A 26,660-nucleotide genomic window follows, 5' to 3' on the forward strand; every position below is an offset into this window, starting at 1 on the left:
TGTGGCGTCAATTATTGAAGTTCTCCCTGAAGATTTTCTTTTTTATGCCCATTATCTCCTTGGTCCTGAACATATTCTTGCGTTGGATATCTAGGTTCTGGAAAAGGATTTAATAGATATATTTGTTAGATATGAATTTATTTATTTATTCTCAATAACATTCCTTGCTACTATGGATAAATTTTTTTTTTCAAGAGTGGAGCAGTTGGTATTGAAGATAGTTTATCTTTTTATGCAGTTTCCTCTACTCCATTTCTTTTGACTACTTATATTTTCCTGCTGCAAGTTTTGGCATTTTTCTTATGGTTACAATGCTGTATTTAACTGTTTTTGCTTGAAGGAAGAATAATTGACTATTTCTTATACCAAATTACCAACCATCTTGTTTGGATTGCTGTGTCAAGTTTCAAAGCCTGATTTTACTGTCAGCATCTAGTTGGTTAAATTTGTTGATTTTTCATTTGTTGTATGAAAAAGTGAAAATTCTGTGTCTGCATATGCTCTTTAGTGTCTGTCTCATTTTCTCCTATAAAAAGGAGAATAGCCTGTAGAATGAGGTGAGAACTGTTGGGAAGAATGTATTAGGGACTTGTGTCCTAGTAGTTAATCTCAAATAGTTGTTTCTAGTAATTTCAATCAATAAATATATGCTTATAGTTAGCTGATAATTTAAATGCTTTAGCTTTTGTAGACCTTAGTTGTTAGATTAAGCTACTCACTCTTTGTATTTGATTCCTATATCTGACTGTCAATTTATAATCATCTAAATTTTGTGCTAAAAAAATTTTAGTGAGCAGTTATTACTTGTTTTTCTCTGATAAGGTGTTTTTATTGGTGTACAGGATGGCTTTTTCATGGTTGGATGCTTGGGTTTTCCACAGGTAGGTTGTTTCATGTTTGTTTTATTGTAAGTTTAATGCTTAAACTAGACTAATTTATATATTTTGTATGTATGTATGCATGCATGCACACACAAATCAAGGTAAACCTAAGACGGTTGCAAGACTGGGCTGTGGGCTAGTTGAAATGCCCAGAGTATTCCTTGATTCAATATAAGGTTAAGCTTTTTCTTTCTTTTTCTAGCTGGAAAAGAATGAACAGTATGCAAGCATGGCAACAACAGTAATTATTATAGAAGGTATTTTAATTAGGTTAACATTTTTTTTTAAATTACAGTGTAATATTGTTTAGGAAAGGCCCTTGTGTTCTGTTTGGGAACATGAATTTCAGACCTTCAATTTGGATTTCTGTGGATTTTGATTTTTGGATGAAACTCAATATAATTTTGTATTGTATTTTATCCAAACCCACACAAATCCAAACCCAAGGTCCGAACTCCAAGCCCCCAAACATAGGGTTGGTGCTCCTAATACATGATCATGGCAATATCATTCTTGTTTTCCAAATAATCTTAGTCAATAAAAGGCCCTTAGATGTTTACAGAATATGTTGATATGGGTTTTACTGGAATATAATTGGATATTTGTCCTAAATCATAAGTCGTTGATAGTATTTTCTGGTCCTTCCTATGTTCCCTATTCTCCCTTCAAAAAGAAGAGAAGAAATCTAACTTTTTGTGCTCATAAGAGGAGGCAGTTAATGATAAAACATTAATACAATTTTTTGAAGAAGTTTAGTTATCCATGTTTTATCAGTTTATATAAAGAAAAATCTACCTTGTCCCCAAAAGGTGCCACACCGTTATTTCTCATCGAAGGAGACCAATATGGTAAAAAGTCCCAAATTGGGTAATAGAAGTGTCTTGTACTGCGGTTGAAGTACAGCTTAATATGCTTTAGTGGATGACAGCTATCAGTGCATTACATTGGCTATAATCCAGTGCAGTGTTTAATATGCACGCCATTTCAAAAGTGTCAGGTCAATAACTAGAGTAAAGAATTGAAGGGCTCTTGTAACAGTTGATCAAGTGTCAAATTTTTAATTCAAATTAAAAGATTATTTTTTTTTTCTTTTTGGCTGCACAATCTGATTTTCTCTTTTTGGCTCACTATGATTAAAAATCTAGGATAAAATCTTGGGTAATGAACTGATGACAAACTATATGAACATGGCAATAAAATGTCCTTAGTTTTCTATAGATAAAATTTTGATATGTTGATATGGGTTTTACCTAAAGATGCTAGGCCATTTATTCTGCATCATATGTCATCGAATTTATTTATGATAACCTTTTTGTTGTTTTTAATCGCCTCTTGAAAAAGATACAATAAATAAAGCATCTACTTTGTGCACATTATAGAAGGTGATTGGTGATCTTGTAAAGTAGTACAATATTTGGAGGAAGTTTGGGCTGTTATGTTTATATATAGGAAAATTCTACTTTGTTACCAAAGTTTCCATACTCCAATCCCCATACAAGGAGAACCATGTAGTGAGAAGTGCCAGATTGTGTAATAGAAGTGTCTAATTGTTGAGTAGAAGTACAACTTATGCAACCAGTCTAAGTGACGGTTGCCACTTTAGTGCATGACAACCATCATGCGCTAAAGTGGCTATAATCTAGTGCAATACATCTTCTTATTTAATAGGTACCAAACTTAACTTTGTTTGGCATAGGGTAAATGGTAGAAAATTTGGGCTTCAATACGATGGATGGGTTGCTAAAGGTGGAGCTAATATCACTTGTTCGAGTCATTGGACATCTGTATTACAAATTAACATATTTTCTTCCCTAATGTTCACCATAGAGTTGTTGGGGGAGAAAATTCATTTTTGTGAGGATTGTTGGGTTGGGGAGGCACCTTTATGTTTTATGTATCAGCATCTTTTCAGTTGTCTACTCTTTATGATATCTTGAATAAGGGTGGGGAGTCTTAGAATTTTCATTTTGTGAGGAACCTTAATGAGAGAGAGAGACGAATGATCTTTCCCCTTTGATAAATTTGTTTTATGTTGTCATATTCATTTGGGGAGTGATATCAAAGTTTGGAGGTTAGACTCTTCTCTGGATTTTCTTGCAAGTCTTTTTTCGTATTTGATTCATGTTCTTAATGCTAATCCGTTTTTTACCTTATTCTTTTATTTGGAAAGCTAAAGTCCCGTTAAAGTAAAGGCTTTTACATTGTTTGTGATCCTTAAGAAAATGAATGCTAATGATTGGCTTCAGAAGTGAAGACCTAATAAGGCTGGTGTTTGTGTCCTTTGCCTTATGAGCAAGGAGACTTGTTCTTATATGTTCTTGTGTTGTCCCATCTGCTTGGCTGCTTTAGTATATGCCACGACTGTTGCATGCCATGACAAGAGGAGAGAGCAGGCATTTAGTTCAGGTCAAAGGGAAATCCTTCGATCTGAGACCGGAAAGAGTGCACAAAGAATTTTGTTTTGTTTTGTTTTTTTTCTTTTTGTTTCTTGAGCATAATCTTGTTCGCTGCTGGTTGGTGAAGATTTTGTCACTTGTAGCAATGTTGTTTTCTAATGGACTGTTGTTGGTTTTTGGAAGGTTAGGGAGGTATTTCCAGAGCATTAGAATTGGGAGGATGTCGTATTGGATGCTGATAAGACCTATGGAAATGGGGAAATTTTGGAGTTAAGAGTTAGCTATGCTCAAAGTGTGGCGGTGAGATGCACTTGGAGCTGGTGTTGTAGCTTCCTTGCGCAATGGTACTAGACAAAGTGGTTGTGTGGGAAATACAAAATTTGGTACGGAGGTGATTTGGGTTTCATTGGGAGTCGGGAAAGGGATGGTGATGGGATGAGGTGGGTGGGCTGCTTGATAATTGAGTAGGATTTTGGTAAGTTCTTTGAAAGGAAAGGGTATTATATAGGCATGAACTCGAGTTACGTAAAAGACAAAGCCCATAGTGTAAAAGCCCAACATTTGGTCTCAATAACAACTGATGTATGGGAGGGCCTAATCTGTAATAGCATCCCTGTAAAGGCCCAATGTGTGAGGACTTATGTGGAGGTTCATTAGAAGGCATTCAGAAGGCTGGTTTTAAGGCCTGTTAAATTACACAATTAATTAGAAGTAGTGGAGAGGCTCTTGTGTGGAAAGGCTTGGAGGCTGATTGATGTAGGATTGATGTTCTACAACTTAATCCTCGATTCAATTGTCTCAATAGAAATTGATGTGTAGGGGCCTTTTTATTGGCTTATAATGCTTGGAAGATAAAGAAAATAAAGGAAACTAATTTAGGAACAAACAAAGTAAAATGCTAACGATGCTTGAAGAAGACCCATGTAAGGTGCCAACCTCCAGAAAAATAGGGTCATATGACGGAAGAGCCTGTGGAGATCTAGATAGCAAGTTTTCTTGGAATGATGAATTCAACTTGTTGGACTTTAAGCTCCTAATGCAGTAGTTCTTCAATTTGAATAGGAAGTTCTTTGACAACCTCAACAGGTTGTGGCTTGCTGTGGTTCTACAATTTCAATATTAGTGTCGTCAAATACCTCTACTACCTTTTCTTTAATGAGTCGATAGGATTGCCTTTCTTCTAATTCTTAGTAATTAGGATCAATGATCGATGTAAAGGAGCGAAGCATAAATTAAGCTTTCTCATCTTAGAATAAAATATTTCCATAGCCAATTCAAGCATCATTTTTCCTTTCTCTTTCTCTCTAGCAGTTTTGTGTCGATCTAATTTGGCCTGATTTGACTTGACCGGCTTGGCTTGTTTAGGTTTGACTGAAGTGGTTTGGTTGAGTTGATGGGAATCAATTAGATTAGAAACTTTTGTGGTTTGTTGAATCCCTCTTTTCAGGCGAGAGATAAACTCAAGTGGTTCATGTAAGGTCTTGTCAAGTGGGCCGAGTGGCGGGGTAAGGGAAACCAGAGAGTTTTTTGAGGAGGCTTAGAGGATGTTACATTTTGTAAGGTGCAGGAAATTTAAGATTGACTGATGAACATGTTGGTGTTAAAGATAGGAAGGGATCAAATAATATCAAGGTGGGAAAGGTTGGTGTGGAATAGTTTATGGATGACAGAAGGGTAGAACTTGTTGAGTGCTAAGCCAAAAGGGATTGGAAAAGTGGAATTCTTGTGTCCATAGTCAAAACAGTTCCAGCTTGGTAACTAAGTTTTAGAAAAGAAATAGTTATAGCATTTTTTGTGTTGAATAATTATTGGATAAGTCAAAGTTATACTCGAAAAAGAAAGGCTAGTAAAGTTAATCATTTCAAGGAGAAAAAGAAATGGGGCATGCATTTGATGACGAAAGTGAGTCAACTAGTGATATTTCTTGTGCTAGAGGCCTACTTTGAGATAAGGTTCATGTCAATTTGGGTATGTAATAGAATCTTATGACTTATTGGCTGATATTTCTTGTATCTCTCCATCTCCACCTGATATTCTAGAGGGTCTTCAAAGATGATGTAATGAGCAAAGGAGAAGGATGATATTTTGCTCATAAAGGACGACATTTTTCTTACCCTTATATCTCGAGCGTGTGTGTGTGCAGGGGGGTGAGGATATGGGGAGGATTTAGAAGCAGAACAACTGATTGATAAGATTGGCTTGTTGCTGTCTAATCTGGTAGGCAGGAAGTTCGTTTGGATGGTGATTGAAGTAAGGTGAAGAAAAGACAGCGGGAATTTTCTGGCCTGCAGTGCTCCATTAGTTATGATAGAAAGGGTTTGAATTTGAAGAGGGAATTTCTCAGTTTTTAAGGCAAAGGCGCTGACCTTTCTTAGGTTTCGCAAGAAGATGTGGAGCTTTTGTGAGGTTTCAAAAATCTCACATGCCTCCCGTGAGGCTTCAAAAATCCCAAAGCTCCCTTGCATTTAATTTTTGGAACACTTATACCACTTCTCCATGCTTGTCTTTTTGCAAATATTAGGGGAGATTCTTCTCATTTCGCCAAACCTAAAGGGAGGTCCCTGGGGTTTTTGAAACCTCAAGGGAGGCTGTTGTATTTTTTGCCAAACTTTAGGGGAGATCTCTAGAATTTTCAAAACCTCAAAGAAGGTTTGTGTATTTTTGCTAAGCTTCATATTAGATCGATGTCTCTTTCACTAGTTTTTATGAGTATGTTCCTTCTTATTTTTTTGGTGGATTTCTTGTTCTCCCTTGGTTGTATTTCTTCTTTTCCTTTCTTAATAAATGTTCTTTTATTATCTAAAAGAACTGTTTGGTATTCTTGGCGATAGTAGGGTTTGCCCCCATCTTTGGAGGATTTTGGTGCTATTACTTTCAAAGGTTTTGGGAGGGGGAAGGAGAGAGAGCTTTGTGGCAATGTGCTATTCTTGGGATCATTGGATGTATTTGGTGTGGGGAGAAATATAAAAATGTTTAAGGGTGTTACCGTATCTGATAATTTGATTTTGAGCAGAGTGGTGTTTCTTGCAAAGTTGTGTTGCTTTGGTGCTTGGCGAATTCTTTGTTAGGAATGTTTTTCTCTAGAAGACTCACAACATTATTTGATTGCTTTTCTTCATTAGAGTTGCTTTTCTTCATTATGTTCTTTCGTTCTTCAATTCAATTCTTTATTTATCAAGAAAAGAAGTAATAGTAAAATAGAATTTATTTTCATTAAGTAAGCTTTGGTTATTGGTTATAATAAAATGCATTTAAAAGCTTAGTTCACATGCCATTTTGGATTGTGGCATGCATGAGCTACTTATTTGGCTTGATTAGTTGGTAAGCTCTGTTGGATCACGGTATATTTTTTGAATTATTTACTTACTATGTAATATAGAATATACAAAAACATAATTGCGTCATATTCATAGTTCATACATAAGGAAAGTTAAAAAAATAACTATAGTGCCTCACTTTATATATTTATAAAAAATCACTTTATATGTGAGTACCATCTAAGGACAAAAAATTGTATCTCATTAAAAAAAAACTAAAAAAGCACTTGCAAATGTTAAATGTGTAGGATTTTCAAATTTTACATGCACACACACTCACATGTTTGTACACACAAGCACTTGTGTGTGCATGTGCATAAATTGATCTAAAATCATATTTAAATAGCTTCGGTGTAGTATATATGTTTGGGCAAAAGTATTGACAGACTAAAATCCCCTAAGATTTGGCAAAAATAATTGATCTTTGAAACACTTTAATTGAAAAATATAATTTTAGTATTATTTGTTGTATCATGTTTAGTTATTGACTACATAGTACTTAAACTTTTGTAATGGCATCTTCTCCACACTCTTATCATATTTATAACACCAACACTCTTTGGATACTTCTCCGACAAGCATCCTATACTTTATTGTACTGTTCACCAATTTTGAAAATGTACTTTTTAAGGATCGTTTGGAGCAAAGTTTTAGAAGGGCGTAAGCCATTTGAGAATTTTATTTTAGATAAAAATATGTAAATAAATTTCCTATATTTTTGAAAATAAAGAAAATTATAAAGAAAATGTTAAAAAAATAAAATATAGTTTGTAAACTACTTGTTGGCTATTCAAAAAATACTAATTTGTATTCATTTAGTAAATCATGCCAAGAGGTGTCTATAACTTTGCAAGGCTCTAAGATGCAACTCAATTATTTTGGAAAGGTTGAGGTTCAAGAGTTCTAGAAATCAACACATATTACAACATTCCTATCATATCAACATGTTAACATTTTTTAGCCAAATCTAACTTGAAGTCCGCACACCCAAAATGCGTAAGCCTCAACTAAAAAGGCATAAAAAGCATGCCTTTCGTACAAATGCATAAGACTCATAATATAATGCGTTTGCCTTTTTAGGATTGGTTTTTTAAATTGGCGTCTAGGCAAGCTTTGCCTTGAGGCTTGCCTCAAGGCAATCTTGATTGAGCCTTTTAAAGCATTGGTTTGGAACCACTTATAGGAAAGTACTTTTCTGGAAAAGTACTTATCTAAAAGTAGTTTGAGATTACTTATTATAAGTACTATATCAGATAAGTATTTTTTCAAAAAAATATATTTTTATAAATACTTATTTTCCTTTTTTTTATTTAAAAAAAAAAAGTAGTTTGGAAAAGTACTTTTTGAAATAAGCACTTATGTAAGTGTATATTTAACATTACTTATTGACATAATTACTTATAAGAAGTACTTGTGTGTAAAAGTACATATTTTTTTAGTTGTTTCAAATGGGTGCTTTAACGTTTAACACTTCTCCATCACTTTTTAGTGCATATTCTGTTAAAACTTGATTACACTGTTGGCCCACAACCTAAGAGCATATGCTTTTAGATTAAGTGGTAATCTAACATGGTATTAGAGGTAGTTACCAGGACATCTGGGTTCTAGTCTCCTTGCCTATGTTTATTGTTTGGTGTTTAAAGAAAATTATTTATTCCTTGTAATAGATGTTATTTATATGTGCTTATAGCTTGATATAAATTGTTGTCCCACAACCTAAGAGCTTAAGCTTTTAGGTAAAGTGGTAATCTAACATATTCCTTGGACACTCCGCTAGCAGTTTTTTTTTAATATGTTTTGGACTAATAATCTTACATCATAATGTGCCTTTATTTTATAATATTTATAAAACATGACAATTACAAAAGTGGAATGCTAACAACTTCAAATTTTTTTTTGAAAAATAATGGTAAAAAGAGTATTCAAGGTTCCTATAGTATCAAACATCTCAACAAGCATCTCATCACATTACATATTTTGCTCAAAAGGGTAATCCTACAGTTTGTATGTCATTTGATATTTCTCCCACTTGTCCTTGACTTATTGATTCTACTGCCACTAACCTTATAACAGGTGCAACCAACTTCTTTTTGGCCGTCCTGTACCCAAAAAATCTACGTCAAGTTACCCTTGCTGATGGGTCCATTATTGCTATTAAGGGGATAGGAATAGTAAATCCTGCTCCTTCCATCTCTTTTTCTTTTGTTTTATACATTCATAAATCTCCTTTCAATCCCATGTTAGTTAGTAAGCTTACGAAGTCACTAAACTGATTTCTCACTTTCTTGATTTTGTGGCTATTCAGGATTTGGAGATGAGGAAAACAATTGGCGCAAGATGTGTGGCTCGTGGGCTTTACTAATTTGAGTCACTTTCTCCTCCCATTGCCTGCATAGCCACAGCTACACCACTTTGAATCCATTGTCACCTTGCTTATCCATCTTTGGACAAATTGAAACAACTAATTCCTACATTGAGTTTTGTGTCTAATCTTGTGTGTCACTCTTGTCAATTGGGAAGACATCATCGTGTTCCCTTTGCTTCTTGGGTCGACAAATGGGTGGTTGTCCTTTCATGCTAGTCTACTATGATATTTGGGGTCCTAGTCATTTCACATCGAAGTTGGGGTTTCAATATTTTGTTACATTTTTTGATGACTACTCTAGGATGGCTTGGTTAGGGGACTTTGTAATGATAATGCTAAGGAGTACTTCAATACCCAAGTCACTACCTATATGACTAATTCCCGTTTGATCTATCTAACCTCTTGTGTCCACACTCCACAACAAAATGGAGTTATAGAGTGGAAAAGCAAACATATTCTTGGAGTCACTTGTACACTCTGTTTTTTGGAGTGATGTTGTACTCAAAACTTGCTCCGTCATCAATAAAATGCCATTCTCTTTCCTTGGTGATAAAATCCTGTATTCAGTTATCTTCCCTAAGGCTCCTTTGTTCTCCATTCCTCATATATTTGGTTGTGTCCTTTGTCCATCAGTTAACTCCAAGAATGGATAATTTGGATCCTCGTGCTATTAAATGTTATTTTTTGGGCTATTCCTATGCTCAAAAGGGATATTGGTGTTATAACCCTACTTTACATCGATTCTTTATCTCTACTATGTCACCTTTTTTGATTCTACACCATACTACTATGATTCCTTGAGTTTTGTTGACTTTGATGAGTACCTTCCTCTGTATTGCCTTCTCGATCCCAACCTATTCTCTGTGCCCAATCCTCTTACATCTTCATCCAGTTTGAGTCCTTATCGTCGCTTGGATCATCCGAATTTGTAGGTACACACACAGTGACTCAAGGGAGGAGAGCCTTCTCTAGCTTCTACTACTGTGCCTTTAGTTCCCTTATTAGATGATCTTATTTTCCATGATGTTGATCCTTCTATACCTATTCGAAAAGGTAATGCACATGTACCTAACATCCAATCTCTTATTTTGTTTGTTATGATTTCTTGTCACCCTTGTGTTACTGTTTTGTTAGTAGTGTCTTTTGTTTCTCTTTGAAAAAATATTTTTGAAGCCCTATCCCATTTTAGGTGGAGGATTGCAATGGTTGAAGAGATGCATGCACTACATGATAATTGATACTTGGGATTTGGAACCTCTTCCTCCTAGTAAGTTTGTGGTTGGTCATCGTTGGGTGTACAATGTGAAAGTCAATCTTGATAGTTCTGCTGCTCATTTGAAGGCCCGCCTTGTTGCTAAGGAATATACTCAGGTATACGATTTGGATTATTCTGACACATTTTATCTGGCTGCTAAACTTGCCTTAGCAAGTTTGTTCATCTCTTTAGCCGCTACTTGTCATTGGCCTCTACATCAATTAGATGTGAAGAATGTTTTCCTATATGGTGATCTTCATGGGGGGTGTATACATAGTAGTCAAAAGCGTGCTTGAGGCGCGAGGCGTAGAGGGGCAACAAGGTTAGCGACTTATTCTTGTTAAGGCGAGGCGACCTTTAAAAGCTGCAGGTAGGCGCACTAATGTGCCAAGCGTTGTGAGTCGAGCCTTGAAAATTTTGAAGCTTTTAATAAGGAAAATGTAGCCAGAATGAGCCCTAGACCTCTTCTAGCAATCCAACCTTCAAATCGAACCAACCCTACTACCTTGGCCCTTTGCCTTCAAACCTTTGACTCGAATTAGCAAGATTCCTCTTCAACCCTTCAAACTAGCACAAAACCTGTCGGAACCCTTCTTCCTTGACCCTTCGAAGTAGCATGACACCAACAGGAGCCCTTCGTCAATTTGTCTTTGAGCCTTCGAACTAGCAGGAGCTTCATGAGTTCGTCTTCGAACTAGTAGAAGCTTTGTTAGTTTGTCTTCAAACCTTTGAACCAGCAGGAGCCCTTCGTCTTCAAGGTTCAAGCCTTCATGAGTTGTCAATTCATTTGCTTTGAAGTTCAAACTAGTAAGCCGTCTTCTTCTTCTTCATCTTCTTCGGTTCTTCTGCTTCCTCTTTTTTAGTTCTTCTTCTTCTTCTTCAATTCATCTTCAATTCTTCAGTTCTTTTGTAATTATTTATGTAGTTTAATGCAAGTTTATAACTAATATAACTAATATATAACATTTTTTTTTAACTGAATTTAGCTACGTCATTTATTGTACTCTTTCCTTTTGATGTTGAACTATTTTGATGCTTTTGGGCCTTCGACCTAGCAATTTTATTAAACTTCCAATTTTGTTAAATAGGCATTGTACACAATTTTAATAATTGTGTGCCTCACCTTCGTGAAGCACGCGCCTTCGCCTCGTGCCTCACGCCTTGGCTCCAAGTACCCTTTGCGCCTCGGTGCACCTTGCGCCGTTGACTACTATGGGTGTATATGGAGCAACCACTTGAGTTGTTGCTCAGGGGGAGTCAAGCTCTGTGTGTCGACTTAATAAATCATTATATCGATTAAAACAATCTCCTAAGCATGGTTTGACCAATTTAGTGTTGCAGTAATTGAGTTTTGCCTCCGATGATGTGCAGTAGATCACTCTGAATTTTGTTGTCATACTCCATTTGGCAGGATTTTTTTCATTGTGTATGTGGATGATTGAGGCATACAAGACCTAAAGCTTTTCCTACAAAGTAAGTTTCAAACAAGGACTTGGGACCATTGAAATACTTGTTGGATATAGAAGAATTGAAATCTCGTACGGGAATTGTCTTATCATAGAGGAAGTCTGTTCTTGATCTTTTAGATGAGACGGGGTTGTTGGGATCCAAACTTGTTGATGCACCCATGAATCCCAGTAGTAAGTGCTAGATATGTGTGATTTGTTGCCTAACATAGGACGGTATTGGAGACTTGTTGGAAAGTTGAATTATCTCACAATCACTCGACCAGATATATCTTTTGCAACAAGTGTTGTGACTCAGTTTCTCAATTCCCCGAGAACAAGTCACTGGGATGTAGTAATTTGCATTTTGAGATATCTCAAAGGTGTACCAAGGAGAGGTATCTTATATCACGATAGGGGTCACTCATATTTAGGGATATATAAATGCAGATTGGGTCGGGTCACCTTCCAACTAAAGATCAACAACTGTGTATGTATCTTTTTCTGTGGTAATTTGGCGTCGTGGAAAAATAGGAAACAAACTATGGTGGTCAGGTCAAGTGTTGAGTCAGAGTATACGGCTGTGGTGCACACTACATGTTGTTTAGTTGAAGAACATGTCAAAAGAACTAGGTTTTCCACATTCTTAGCCTATGGAGTTGATGTGTGATAATCGAGCTGCTATTTTTGTTGACTCCAACCTGCTCTTCCATGAGCAGACAAAGCACATTGAAGTTGATTGCCACTTTATTTGGCAGAAACTTGTACAAAATCTCAGTACAACCACTTATGTGGAGTTTGAGTTACAACCTGTTGATTTGTTTGCTAAAGCTTTGGGAGGTGCTTGTGTGAAATTCATTTGTAACAATCTAGGAGCATATGATATATATGCTCTAGCTTAAGGGGGAGTTTTAATGAATATTTAGTCATTTAACATTATTATTATGTGTTAAGAGTTATGTTAGTAAGTGTGAGTTAGTAAGGGTATTATGGTCATTGGTATTTTCCTTGACATATATTATAAATAGAGGGAGAGACGAATCATTGAAGTGAAGCCTTCCATTTTACCCAATTATTCAATAGCTCTCTTATAAGCATTTTCTATCTTAAGTGCCATTACCTACGACATATTGCTTGCCTACCATCTTATAATATTTGCCTCATACTATTATTGGATTTTGACATTTGAACAACAATGTAGAGGCATGTCCGAACCACTTGTTAATCAAATTTTAAAATCAGATTGTCTTTTTCATCCCTAGCTGTAGCAGAGCTTGTTCAAAGAATTATGCTTGCCTGTGACTGCTTGTCCTTTGTGCATGGGATAGGTAACCATTATGTAAATAATAGTGTACCTTTTATTCCTAGAGTAGGATAATGCCCTGGTGAAAATAGTGAGTATGGCTCTTCGGTCACTGTAATGTTTCCCATTGACATTGTGAGAATAGCGTAGAAAGCTCTTTATGGGTAGGTAAGTGTTCGTTGATCGTTGTAAAGATGACTAGCTTTTGTAAACATGTTTAGCTTGCTTGCTTCCTTGCTAGAGACATGTTACCTATAGAGTTGTGAATAATGAATTATGTTGCCTTTGAGATTACCGCGTGACTTTTGTTTACATACATGCTTTATTACTACCGTTACTTTGTGTTCGATGGTTGTGGTTTGTTCATGTTGTAAGACTGTTGTGTAGTTTCAACTGACTAGTTAAGCTAGCGTGCTATAACTAGTGTCACATGGCCTTTCACAAGGTGTGAAGTGTTTGGTTCGTGAAAATTAGTATTAGAGCTTGGTTAATTGCTTCATGTTTGGTTGCCTTTGGATTGTTGGATTGTGAAACATTGGTAAAGAACCATGCTGCACAATAATATTGAGATAATTGATGCGCTAGAAGTGCAGGTTAGGACAACCAATAATATGGTCATAGAGATGGTATGACTTGCTAAACATGGTGATTGGTTCCAAAAACAATAGGGTTCCACTAGGGAAATGTCAAAGGACCCCTTGTTATTGTAAAAACAGATGGCGAGCTTACTGCCAACTTGAACTTGACGATTTGTGCTATTGGGTGGTTGAGTATCGAAGAACAAAGGTGCTAGAATTTAGAGCGTACGGGGGTGCTTGTGATGTTTAGGAGTTGGAGAACTTCTTATTTGATACGAAGCACTACCTTTTTATGTGGTGTGAATTGACTTGAAGGAGGTGAAAATATCCATTGCAACAATGTATTTGGGTGGTGATGCTAAGTTGTGGCGGCATACCAAATACCTTGAAATTTAGAATGGTCGATGCATAATTAATAGTTGGGCATACTTGAAGAAAGAGCTCAAGGTCCAGTTCATTCCTAAGAATGTTGAGTATAGTGCTTAGTGCAAACTACATGATCTTATGCACACTGGCACAGTGAGGGAGTATGTGAAATAATTCTATGCTTTGATCTTGGATATCTAGGACATGTCAGAGAAAGACAAGTTGTTTTATTTTCTTGAAGGTTTGAAACTATGTTAATGTCTAAACTTCACCAATAAATATTTCAAGACTTGGCTACTCCATAGGCAGCCATGGAATGCTTGATTGACTATGTTGGACAAAGTTTTGACATTTACAAGGATAGTGGCACATCAGGTGGACATAGAAACAAAAGGGGCAAACCTAAACATGGTGGAGGTGTCAACTTCAAAGGAAGCTTCGTTATCTCGGTCTTTAAACACATCCAAAGGTATGAGTAAGTAGGTGTGCTTCTTATGTTGAGGCCCTTACAGAGTTGCTGATTGCCTTCACAAATCATCACTAAATGTCTTGCAAGCTTCCATTATGAAGGGGACACAATAGCAAGATGAGGTGGAGGAAACCTTGAGGATGGGTGCAATGTGGTTACTCGAGATGTTGGAGAGGTAGAGGAAAGAACGAAAGACTACCCAAGCTAAAGGGTTTGTGGATTTTTGGGTCAATGGGATGAGCACCCATGCTATGGTGGAGACTAGGGATACCCATGACTTTATCTCACAAGAGGGAAATGTAGAGACTCAACTTAAACTTGGAGAAGGATTCAAGAATTAGGACGCATGAAAGCAATTAACTTTGTAACTCGGCCTAGTTTAAGAGTAGTTAAGCAAGTGAATGAGAAGCCTAGATAATGGGTCGGACATGCGGACTTGATAGTTGTTTCAATGGATGATTCCCAAGTGATACTTGGAATGCAATTTTGATGGAGACTAAGGCGGTATTGATGATGTTTGCTAGATTCCTCTGTGTGATGGGAGATCACCCTTTGCATGGCGCAAGTTGTTACAAAGAAAAGGGACGGTGATACCTTTGAGCCATTGAACTTAAGAAGGGATTGAGAAGGGGTGACTTTGCGTCGTTGGTGGTGGATATAGGATAAAAGCGGGTGCCTATGCCTAGTGTAGTTCAAGATGTGTTGGGGTACAAAGTTGTAATGCTGGATAAATTATTGCACAACTTGCTTTTGCCACAAGGTGTGGAACATCATATTGAGTTGTCACTAGGAATGAAGCCTCTTGCTAAAGGGCCACTGCCAGATGGTGTCTCCATAGTTAGTAGAGTTGAGGAAGCAACTTGATGAGTTATTGAAAGAAGGTTATATTCATCCTTCCAAAGCACCAAGCGCTAGTGTTGTTTGGCGGAAACAGTTCGTGAGTGCAAATGTGTGTCGGCTACCACATGCTTAACAAAGTGAAGATTCTCAGTAAGCATCCCATTTCACTAATTGCTGATTTGTTTGATCAACTGAGTCATGCCAAGTGCTTCACCAAACTTGATTTGCGGTCAGACCACTATGAGGTGAGGATAGTAGATGGTGATGAGTCGAAGACTACTTGTTTGACATAGTACGGGGCATATGAATTCTTGGTGATGCCCTTTGGGTTGACGAATGCACCAACAACTTTTTGCATGCCGATGTTGACTACCTCAACAAGTATGTCATGCTATATGTGTATGACCTTGTTGTCTATATTTCAGTTTGTAGGAACAAGGAAAAGCATCTACGAAAGCTGTTTTTGACCTTACTGCTTCTGCTTTGTATTCGATGGTTGTGAATTTGTTCATGTGGTGAGACCATGGCGTACTTTCAGTTGACTCGTTAAGCTAGTGTCCTATAACTAGAGCCTCACAGCCCTTCACAATATATGAAGTGTTAGGCCCTTGACACCAGGCCTATTAATAGTTCAATATCAATAGTTTTAGACATTTGCAAAAGCATGGGAGGACATCTTCACCTTGTTCATGAGCCAATGGACGCTGAGTTTTTGCTTCTATTCTGAATTTTTGTTCACTAGCAAGTCAGGCTCTCTCCCTTCTCATATTCCCTTATTCCGTCTCCCTGCAATGCTCAATGTTCTTACAATACTTCCTAGTTTATTTATGTGAATCAGTTGCATTTCTTTTCCAAACTGAAGCTCTTTATGTTTTGGGAGGTTAAGAGGATATTTCTGTTTAGTTATGTGACTCCGTTGCTTTTCTGTTCCAAACTGAAGTTCTTTATGTTTTTTAAAGTTTAGGGGGATATTTTTGTCTTTGGATCTCGATGACTTTTTTAATTATAATTTATAACCATTGTTTATTATACCTGTTCAGTGTAGGAATGTTGTTTGGCTTCCTGGGTCTGTAGCAGAAGCAACTGTCACTACTAGCACTTGCAACTCTTGCACCCCAGGTTCCCTTTTTCTTTCTTGTACTATATCCAGCCAAATTATTGAGTTTGCATGAGAAGTGGTTTGATCATTATTTGTTACTCTTATCAATGAATTCTTCATTGTCTTTCTTGCTTTAGGCTTAATTGATTTATTAATTACAAAAATTGTTTTATAGGTCCTGTTTACTTGATTCAGTTTAAGTTTCGCCGGCTGGAGATACCCCTGAATTACAGTGTTGATCATTTGGGTATGTGTGGCTCCATAAAATTTCTGGGGCTTTCTTAACATGAAACTTTCTAGGACTACTTTTCAATACCTTTAATGTGCAATATGTTTTTTTTTCTTGACTTTTAAATTATTTTCTAGATTGTCTTTTGCTTCCTAAAGTCTCTGTGTATTCTACATGCTTCAGCATAAACTTTTATTAGTATCCAAATATTTTACATGGTTTTAGATCAATTAGCAGTACCTTATTTTTGGTAAATTGTGCAACTTGTTTTTGGTAAGTTGTTACTAAAAGGACTCCAAGGTGGTGATTGAAAGACTAAGAAGGGGGTCACTCAATTACTGAAAAAAGGTTAGATACTGTCAGTATCCATAGAAAAAATTGTCTACAAAATCAGCAAAGGGGCCAAAGTTGTCACAATACAATGCCTCAAAGAACTAAGATCGAAAGGGGAAGTTTCAACTGTGGAACCTCTAGCAGGTGAGAGGGACACTGCAACACGCAGGAGGTGTTGGATAGAGTTGGGGTTAATAATCCCTACTGGGCAAGAGGTGTGTGCTGCACTGGGTCCTGGGATTTATAGTAGAAAGAGAAATCGGGTTGTAAGGGAGAAGTTAGTTAATTCCATCAATTAAGAGTGGAGGGGACGTGTTAGTAAAGGTGTCTTTATAAGAGCTGAGAGCATTGTGCTGAAATGTTAGGGGTCTAGGGGATTGCAGGAAGTGCTGTATGATAAAAGAGATGATTGTAAGTGTGACCTGATTTGATGTTACAGGAGACCAAATTAGAGGAGATTGATGGTTTTTTGGTTAGGAGTGTGGAAATCTGGGATTAAGGATTAGGGTTGGTTATTGTTAGAGTACCACTTTACCTAAAAGCTTAAGCTGTTAGGTTGTGGGCTAACAATGTATAAGGCCTTAGCACTCCCTCATACATGTAGCCCGACAGAATGTGGAGAGATACCCAAACGATAACAACATTCATTATACGGAATAAATTAGTTCTTAACAAACAAACAATAAACATGGGCAACAAAACTAGAACCAAGTTGGTTAGGCTTTTAGGGATGTTCTCCTTATCTATTCCTTTAGATGTGAGGGAGTGACTAATGGTCATTTATGCCAATTTTTGGTCCTGTTTGTCCTAGGTGTAGGGTTTCCTTGGGAGGGATTGTTTGTGTTATATAGTATTTTTCTTTCCTCTAATGGGTGTATAGGAGGTGATTTTCATGTCATTAGATTTTCTTATGAGAAATTGGGTGGTTCTAGGGTTATTGCTTGCACAAGAAGTTTTGATAACTTTATTGGAGATTGTGAGCCATGTGATTCCATTGTCTAATGTGCCGTTTACTGGGTTTGCTGCTGGTTGGCGCACAGTGGATAGATCTTTATGTTTATTATCGGCTGGAGGAAGATTTTCCCAATCTCAGTTACCTAATTGTTTTATGACTAAATTGAATATTGTTAAGGGGGAAAATTTTTAGCACTGTTTGGAGATGCCAAGGGTTAAAAAGAGTTTCATAAAGATGCTTGATTCCCTCTTGTATTACCTGGTTGCCATAAAGGAACTCCCGATTTAGCTCTCCACAACAAAATTGAACCTCTTACATGCATTGACCACTAAAAATAAATTTTTGTTTTTACTCCCTTCAGGTAGAGGGCTCTAGACATTTGCATCCATGAGATTTCCTGCATTTTAATCACCCTGGCCAGCTTACCCTTGTCTGCAACCCTTCTCTTTCTTTCCCCATGAGGCCTACTGCACCTTTAATGAATCCAGCCGGAAGTTTCCTTCATTATTTTTGTTAGATTAGTGTTAGATTACCACTTTATTGAAAAGCTTAAGCTGTTGGGTGTGGGCCAACAATGTATACCAAGGTTTAACTTTTTTAATTTACCTAACAGCTTAAGCTGTTAGATTGGTGGGTCAAAAATGAATATCAAGCCTCAACACTCCCTTGAATGTGCTGCACATTGTTCATTGAAAGATAAAACAAACAACGAATAGCACCAATTATCGGGAACATGATCATTCTTTTTTAACAAACTTGCAATAAACATGGGCAATAATACCTCCTGGCAATGGCTCTCATACCATGTTAAATCACCACTTTACCTAACATCTTAAGCCGTTATGTTGTGGGCCAACAATAAATACCAAACAGGCCTTAAAAACTTCATTATCCATAACCACTTGATTCTGCACCTTGAGCTCCTATTTTAAAAACTTGAGCTTTTTCGCTGAAATGAGAATAGCTGTTCCTCTCTCCACAGGTTGACACCACCAGTCTTCCACTAATCCCAACCCATCTACCATCAAGCTGCATGTTTCTGATTTGAAAGGAGATTTACCATCACCAATCCTCTACATTATGGAAAAATTTGTTGATGGCCAGATATTGACCTTGGGAGCAATTTCTCTAAAGAACCTGTGAGATCCTCATCCCAAAAAATATAAATAAGGAAACCTGTCAACCCTTCAGAAGGATGGGTTCCCTAAGAATTGGACTAATAAACTGTTGCCCTCTTAAAAGCAGGTCAATCAGAGCTGAGAAATTAAGAAAATCAGCAAATCTTTTCATAAGTTGATGAAGAAACCCCCAATTGCTTTGTGTGAGGAATAACATCATATTGCAGTCCCCTTCTAAACAACAATGATCAGACCACTTTGTTCTCAACAAATTTAATTCCTACCACAAGATACATCTTTGAACTTCATTTTCTAGCCCACACACTCTAGTGAAGACACCTTTCCTTAGCTTTTTGAAGCAAAAGCTATTAAGAAAACCAGCAAATCTTTTCATAAGTTGATGAAGAAACCCACAATTGCTTTGTGTGAGGAATAACATCATATTGCAGTCCCCTTCTAAGCACCAACGATCAGACCACTTTGTTCTCAACAAATATTTCCTACCACAAGATACATCTTTGAACTTCATTTTCTAACCCACACACTCTAGCGAAGACACCTTTCCTTAGTAGCTTTTTGAAGCAAAAGCTATGACATAAAGAGCACTCCAGCAAACAAACATCTTCTTTTTATGATCACATCCTTATTAGATATTACTAGAATGCCCCCAGCAGCTCCCGAGGGCTCTATCCCAAGCCAATCCAGCTGTTTAATTGCCCAAAATGGTTTATCTCTTTTCTCTCTTGTGATCCCATTTTAGTTTCTTGGAAATAGATAAGATATTGTTTCCAATTGATATTAAAATATATATATATATATATATATATATATATATATATAACTGCTTTCAATCGGCTGTCATTAATTCCCCTTTCATTGCATGATATCTCTTTGTTTGGCCACAAGGATCACCCACACCGCAATTGGCGGAGGCGCAAGATAAAATTGCAAGGAATGAAAGAAAACTAGACGACTACAACACGGAGAAGTTTACGTGGTTTGGCAGTGGGCTTATGTCCATTGGTAATCCAGCAAGAGTTTATTACTTAGAAATACAAGAGTTTAGCACCTCTCTCCCCACAACTTGTTAAACCCAAAAATTTTTCCTAACCCAAGAAAACAAATGTGGAGGAGGAAGAACTAGGTGAACCCCTTATAGACTCCCTCCCTTTGCCTTGAACTTTCACTCCGCTAAAACACACCAACTTCTTTTTTTCTTCTTACACGGCCATGAGACAATACTCATTCGACAAACCCAGCACGCATGTATAATGATGAACCGCCCGTTCAACGATCATGCAACAAGAAATGGGTTTGAAGATATTGGCGGTTTCATTAGTTATCAGAAGTTCCTTATTTCTAAATTTGGATTGGCCAAGTTTGTAAAGAAGCTCAAGTATGTTCTTTTACTTAGGGTTTTTTGTTACCAAGAAAACCAAGACATGGCTTTCAAATATGCTCTAGCATGCTTGGGAAGAGTAGCCATGCCCGAAGTCTCCAAGGAAGACCATTATACAAAGGTGAACCATGCATGCCTTTGATCATTTAATGCATATTGTCTAAGATTGCTATATGGTTGGCCCACGAGTTAGAGCTTAAGTTTTTTGGTAAAGTGGTAGTCTAACATGATATAATCACAATCGTTGCCATGAGATCCTCATTTCTAGCATTGCTGCCTATGTTTGTAGTCTAATATGATATCATTACAATGGTTAGCAAGAGGTCCTTGTTTCTAGTCTTGTTGCTCGCATTTATTCTATGGTAGTTAAAGTTTTTCTTAGGGAAAAAGACACAAACTTACCCTAAGGTTTGGCTAAAAAATTACTCACTTCCTCTAAGATTTCAAAATCCTAAGTAAATCCCCCGAAATTTCAAAATCCCACAAATTTTCTCTTGACATTTGATTTTTGAGACATTTACACCCCTCAAAAAGTTTGTCTTCTTGTAAAATATATTGGGAGGTTTGTGCCTTTTTATCAAATCTCAAGGAAGGTCTATGGAATTCTTAAAACTTTAGGGGAGATCTATAGGATTTAGAAACCTCAAAGGAGGTCAATGTCTTTTAGCCAAACCTTGGGGGAGGTCAGTGCCTTTTTTCTTATCCTTGTAATGGGTATTATTTATCATTTTATTTCTTTATCCACGTACGATTGGGTTGCACAGGTGGGGGAGTGTTAAAGCTCAATATACATGGTTTCCAACAACCTAGCAACTTGAGCTTTTAGGTCAAGTGGTAATTTAACATATAAAAACCTGAGACAACTTGGTCTTGGAAACAAGCTTGGCATGGCGCACTATGCCTTTGCCAATCAAAAATCAACTCTTGTACGTATGCCCCATGTGAGGCTCAACTTCTCATGTTGCTATTTTTTTTTTTTTTCTGTTTTTTTTTTTTTGTTTTGGGTTCCACCACTGGTGGGACCAATCCAACATGTTTGAAATTCATACTAATCAGATTGAACAAATGCAGATGACAGTGAAGCTACTTCCCCCATCCCTAGCTTATGGTACATAACTGCATTCTCCTCCTAGCTCCTGATCTCACCTCCTGTCGTCCTTACAAATTTCTTCATCTCCTCCCTCCCCTCAATGCCTGCAAATAGTTGACAATCCTCAACTTTGCACATTCTTGTCATCTTTCTTTAACATGCTTCTAGAGACTTCTTCCTTATCCGCATCAGTTTTTTCCTTTTATTTAGGTTCTATAATCTCAAGAGATGAAAACTCAAGAACTCCATATGAACCAACCATAATTCAGAATTCTTCGTCTTTAAGAATCAAATCAATGCCATGTAGAAATCTGACATCTCTGATCCCTTTAACCCATTTTCCCCTTGTCATGTTTTCCATTTTGATTCAAAGTAATGGTGAAATGAATGCTTTCTCATCCTTGGTATAGCTACATTATTATATTAAATCACAGCAGAAGCATCAAACACTAAGTTAGAACACAACCAAACACAAGATGATTAAATTTGATTCAGCCTCCAAATGGTCTATATGCACGATATGCACCTCAAAAAAAAATGTTTTTTGTCAAGCTGGAAGGTCAGCATTTGTAGATTTGTAGTTTAATGACATTTTTGACACAGATCAATGTCATGTCAGACAGCTTGAGCACAGGTACCTTGAGCCACCTGTACTGGTATTCATTACTGGAGGTGTCTTTCACAGGCCTATCACAGGATGATGTGGATAGAGAGGAGGGTAGATGCAGTAAAGGAAGTGGGGAGAGAAAGAGGACAGCACGTGCAGCACACCGCCATGATGGAATCCCATAGGGCCCCATGGGGCAGAAGCCACTCTCTTGAAAAAATTATTCTCCTTTCACCCCAATATGTTATAGATTTCATGCTTGCTCTTCACAAAACTCTTTTTGGTTGCCTCAAATGATGTGACAACTGACAAATCTGTGGACAGATTATCTTAAATAACTCTCAAAATCCCAGTAATATTCAATACAATCACGAATTCACGAGTTTGTGTCCATCCTTAGGCAGTCAACTGCCTGTAACATAGCTTCTATCTGCTCAAAGACATTGAACAATTAACCTGTCTATAATGCCTTAAACAAGTGACTCTGCCCAGATTGGGCAATCAATCGGTAAGGGACCACTCCCCTGACCCAGAAAAATGAATGGTTTATGAAGGATATCATCTCTTTCTCGCAGCAGTTCTTTCTGGTTTAGGTGTTTCCATTAAAATTTGCCTTCTAGGTAGTCTTCAGCAGAAAAGTTGAGCCATGCTTCAGTGCAGGTTGCTGAATAAATCGCAGTTCATCTGTATTTGGTCTATTGAGTACTATTAGTGCAAGTTAGGTCTGGTATTCTTCTATTTTAAGCTCTATGTGGGCTCTCCTTCATAATGTGAATGTCTTTAAGGATGACATATATCTTTGCTATGTCTTTAAGGATACATATATCTTTGCTTTTGAAGCCACTAATTTTTCAATAAAGACAAATCAGTGAGGGTGAGAGGATTGTGTCCAATTGACTACTTAACAAGCAGGTATTCATGAAAATCCATCTGTTCTAACCTCTATAGAGGCCGAAAGTATCAAGAACATGCACGAACATTACTAGCTAATGTAGTTACTCCTTCATGAGTAGTTGCTGCAATAGTGTTGCCAATACTCAAAATGAAAAGCAATTTTATAAAAAAAGCATAATATATATATTTTAAAAAAATATTAATTTGGCTGTTTTGAAGATGCTATAATAGTTTGTCCGATCTAATTGTAGTTGTAAGGAAATTTTTGGAAAGTTGACCATTCATTCACTCTCTCTCCCTCTCTCTCTCATGAGACGTGTGCAGTTCTTGTGAAGCAACAATCACTTGGTGGATTTTTTGGCGGGATGTTGACTGAGATCCTTATATGTGTTGCCAGGTTGCATTGGTGGCTGTGATGATACTCTCAGACAGTTGATAGAAATTTGTGGAACTGGTTCCCGCAATTCTAGCATACCAGGTGCGCAGCTTTACTTATTTAGTGTAATTATTTTATCAGCCTTTATATAAATGTTCCTTATCATTTACTTTTGTTCTTGTTATATATAAAGTACTCTATGAAAGAGTTTTGACATCTGACTAATGCATTGTTGTTGTAAGCAAGCGTGAATGAGTTTTTGTTTTTTTATTTTTTTTATGATTGATAAATTGGATTTTTTTTTTTTACCTCTTTCAGCTTGGACTCCATTCTTTTAATAACAAAAAGTCAAATGTTTTGATAAATAAGATATTTATTGAATAATATTTTTTTTTTATCAGCAAAGATAGATTTCATTAGAAGGGCACTAAGGGGGTGCCACCCATTACAAACATGAATAGAGAGAGAGAGAACAAAAGGATGGATCAACAGTGTGACAGTGTATCTAAGAGATCAAAAATTAAACTTGTCCCCAGCATATACTGCCACTGAACCAGCTTGAAAGAGAAGTAAGGCATCTATCCTTGAGGATTGTGGGAGAAGTAGATGTTCCTTTAAAAGCTGTGGCATTTCTTTCTCCATGCAATCCAGGAAATAGTAAAATAGAGGAATCAATGACAAGAATTTTTTCCTTTCTCTGTTTGTAGAAATACCCTTCCAAACCCATGTTTACTTTCCCACAGATTCAGTAGGAACCCACTGCTGTCCCAAAAGAGCAGTGGCCAGGTTCCAAAAGATTCTAGTCAGTCCAGGGGCAGTGGATCAGTAAGTGGTCCACAGTTTCTGCATGTTCTTTGCATAGAAAGCATCTGTTGACCAAAGTGAAACAGCTTCTCTGAAGGTTACCATCTCACCCAAAGTTGCCTCCCAAGCCCCCAAAAAGAAAAGGCAACTTTGGTTGGTCTAAGAGTTTTCCGAATGACTTTCTAAGGAAATTTCAATAATACAACTAAAGCATACAGAACATCATATTCTGAGATGATATTAAACCCAAAATTGCATTTGCGTGCTGCCTTTCCATCACAAATTATAATTAGCTAACAAATTATTGTGGTTTTTTTTTTGCTAGACTAGATAATTGTGGTTACGAATGCACTAAATGCTGCTAAGGTGCTCTGAGGGGGATGCACACTTAGAAGATGGGAAAGTTTATAAAAAGTTCTGATTGGGGTTTTCATTTGGATTTCTCCAAGAGGCATTTGTTACACATATGAAAATCAATAAATTTGACAAACCTTGAAAAGATAGTTATCAAATAGTATATGCATTTTGTGTGAAATAGATCTTCTCTAGTTAATATTTGTTACACTTATATATATTTTAAAAAGGCAAGGGCTTTGAACAGATTTTTCATGATGGCTGGCACATATGATGGAAAAACAACAATTTGGGAATAAGCTAACATATTGTATACTTTTTAAAAATATGTTCAGTTCTTAAAATTAAAAATTTTGAACTGTTTTAAATAAATATCACTTACAATATCATATTTAGTACAACATAGGTTTTTCCTTCTTTTTTTTTTTTGACGGTGGCTTCTCCTCTCCTGGGTTGTGTTCACCTATTCTTCTTTCTTTATGCATTTTCTTTATTATAAATTTTTTTTAAAAATATTACATAGGTTTGGCCACGTAATTTGAACGACCCAATTTCAACAGTATGCCACCACATATGAATGAAAACAGTGGTCATTTTATTAGGCTGTCTTGCCTACTAATACTTTTCAGTTTTACCCTTAGAATTTTTTTGTTTGCTTACTCCTCCCTAGTTGCCATTTCTCATCAAACAAGTATGTAAGTTTCAATTGCTTGCACTACTATTGGTTGTGAGAGAGTTTCACAAGCCAAGCTTGTTCAAGGAATTATGCTTTTCTATGACTACTTATCTTGTGCATTCGGTAGAAAACAATAATGTGAATACTAATGTACCTTTTATCCAAAGTAGGATAATGCCTTAGTAAAATGGGAGTGTGACTCCCTCAGTCATATTAGTGTTTCTGTATGCTAGGGTTGGATTTGCAAAAGCTGTTCAGGAGAGGGTGATTGTTAATCATCAATATTACAAAATTCACTAGCTTTTGTGATTTTGTTTAGCCTGGCCCCCTTTGCTGGGAGCATAGTTGCCAAATCGAGTTTCAAATTGTGAATCGAAATCCCAATTTCGTGAATTGAGAATTGAGAATTGAATTGAATCGTAAGAGTCAGTACAAAATTTGAAAAAATTATTAAAAATGACTTACATATATGCATAACAAGTAAAATAGTAAAATACATTGAAATTTTGACAAATATGGATCATCCATGTTGATAATTGGAATGGGGCTTGCGTTTGAAGCAAGTTTTGTAGGTTTAAATCCTACCATGATCTGTTTACCTTACACATATATTGATATAAGAGGAAAACTAGCCATATAAACAAGATATACCATGATCTAACCAAACCACCTCTATCAAGTATCAAGTTAAGCTAATTTCTATGAAAGTATAACATGTGCTATGTGATTCAAAACTAAGCACAAAGTCTAAGAGTTCAAGGTGCACTAAAAAGTAAGATAAGGACAAAATTTTTAAAAATTGAACTTCACATTTATGGTGTAAGTTTACATGTTTACCAATAAAAAATTCATGTGCATGCTTTCTTTTAAAAAAAGAAGAAGAGATGAATCAAGAAAAAAACAATGAAAATTTGAACTTTATGGTTTTTAAGGGAATGAATAAATAAACAACAATAAAAATTTGAATTTTATGGTTTTTAATAAAAAAATCATAAACAAAATTTATTAAAATATGAAAACTAATGAAAAATTTAGAGGTGAGGAGAGGGTAATGTGCCAACCAAAAGCTCGCCCACCTTGTCAACTTTGATCTTCTCAAAACTAGTTTTCTTCTATAACTCTAGTTTTCTTCTAATCTTATCCAATGACAATACTGAAAGGTGCAAAATGAGAGGGCCAACAAACTTATTTCTTCTCGTTAGAGGACATAACTCATGTAAATAGCAAATAGAAGGCCACCATGAACAAAGAAAAAAGTTTAAAAAATCTTTCAGTCCCCAAGAGGGCTTAGTTGATCCATGCTTGGAATTAGGATGTAACCTTCTAACCGATGAGATCTATTCGACTTCCCATCTATCTTTTTTTTCTCCCCTGCTTTGTCTCTCATTTTGTCTTCTTTCTTTCAAGCATCTCAATCAATTCTCAAAACCAAAGGATTTTTTTATCTAATTAATGAGGGAACTACTGAATACCATGGAAGAAACTACATATCTATGTATCTATAGAGGGAT

General features: G+C 36.5%; 1 protein-coding gene across 1 annotated transcript in view; it reads left to right on the forward strand.

Moving 5' to 3' along the window:
• LOC131160643 (DNA topoisomerase 3-alpha) overlaps positions 1 to 26,660 on the forward strand; it is a 115,678-nt gene that overhangs the window by 79,920 nt on the left and 9,098 nt on the right. The window contains exons 18-21 of the mRNA XM_058116495.1: positions 843 to 881; positions 16,256 to 16,334; positions 16,490 to 16,561; positions 23,337 to 23,417. Coding sequence (XP_057972478.1) covers positions 843 to 881; positions 16,256 to 16,334; positions 16,490 to 16,561; positions 23,337 to 23,417 — 271 coding nt within the window. The remainder of the gene's footprint in view (positions 1 to 842; positions 882 to 16,255; positions 16,335 to 16,489; positions 16,562 to 23,336; positions 23,418 to 26,660) is intronic.

Source organism: Malania oleifera, chromosome 7, assembly GCF_029873635.1.
Source record: "Malania oleifera isolate guangnan ecotype guangnan chromosome 7, ASM2987363v1, whole genome shotgun sequence".
In the NCBI taxonomy this organism is placed as follows: domain Eukaryota; kingdom Viridiplantae; phylum Streptophyta; class Magnoliopsida; order Santalales; family Ximeniaceae; genus Malania; species Malania oleifera.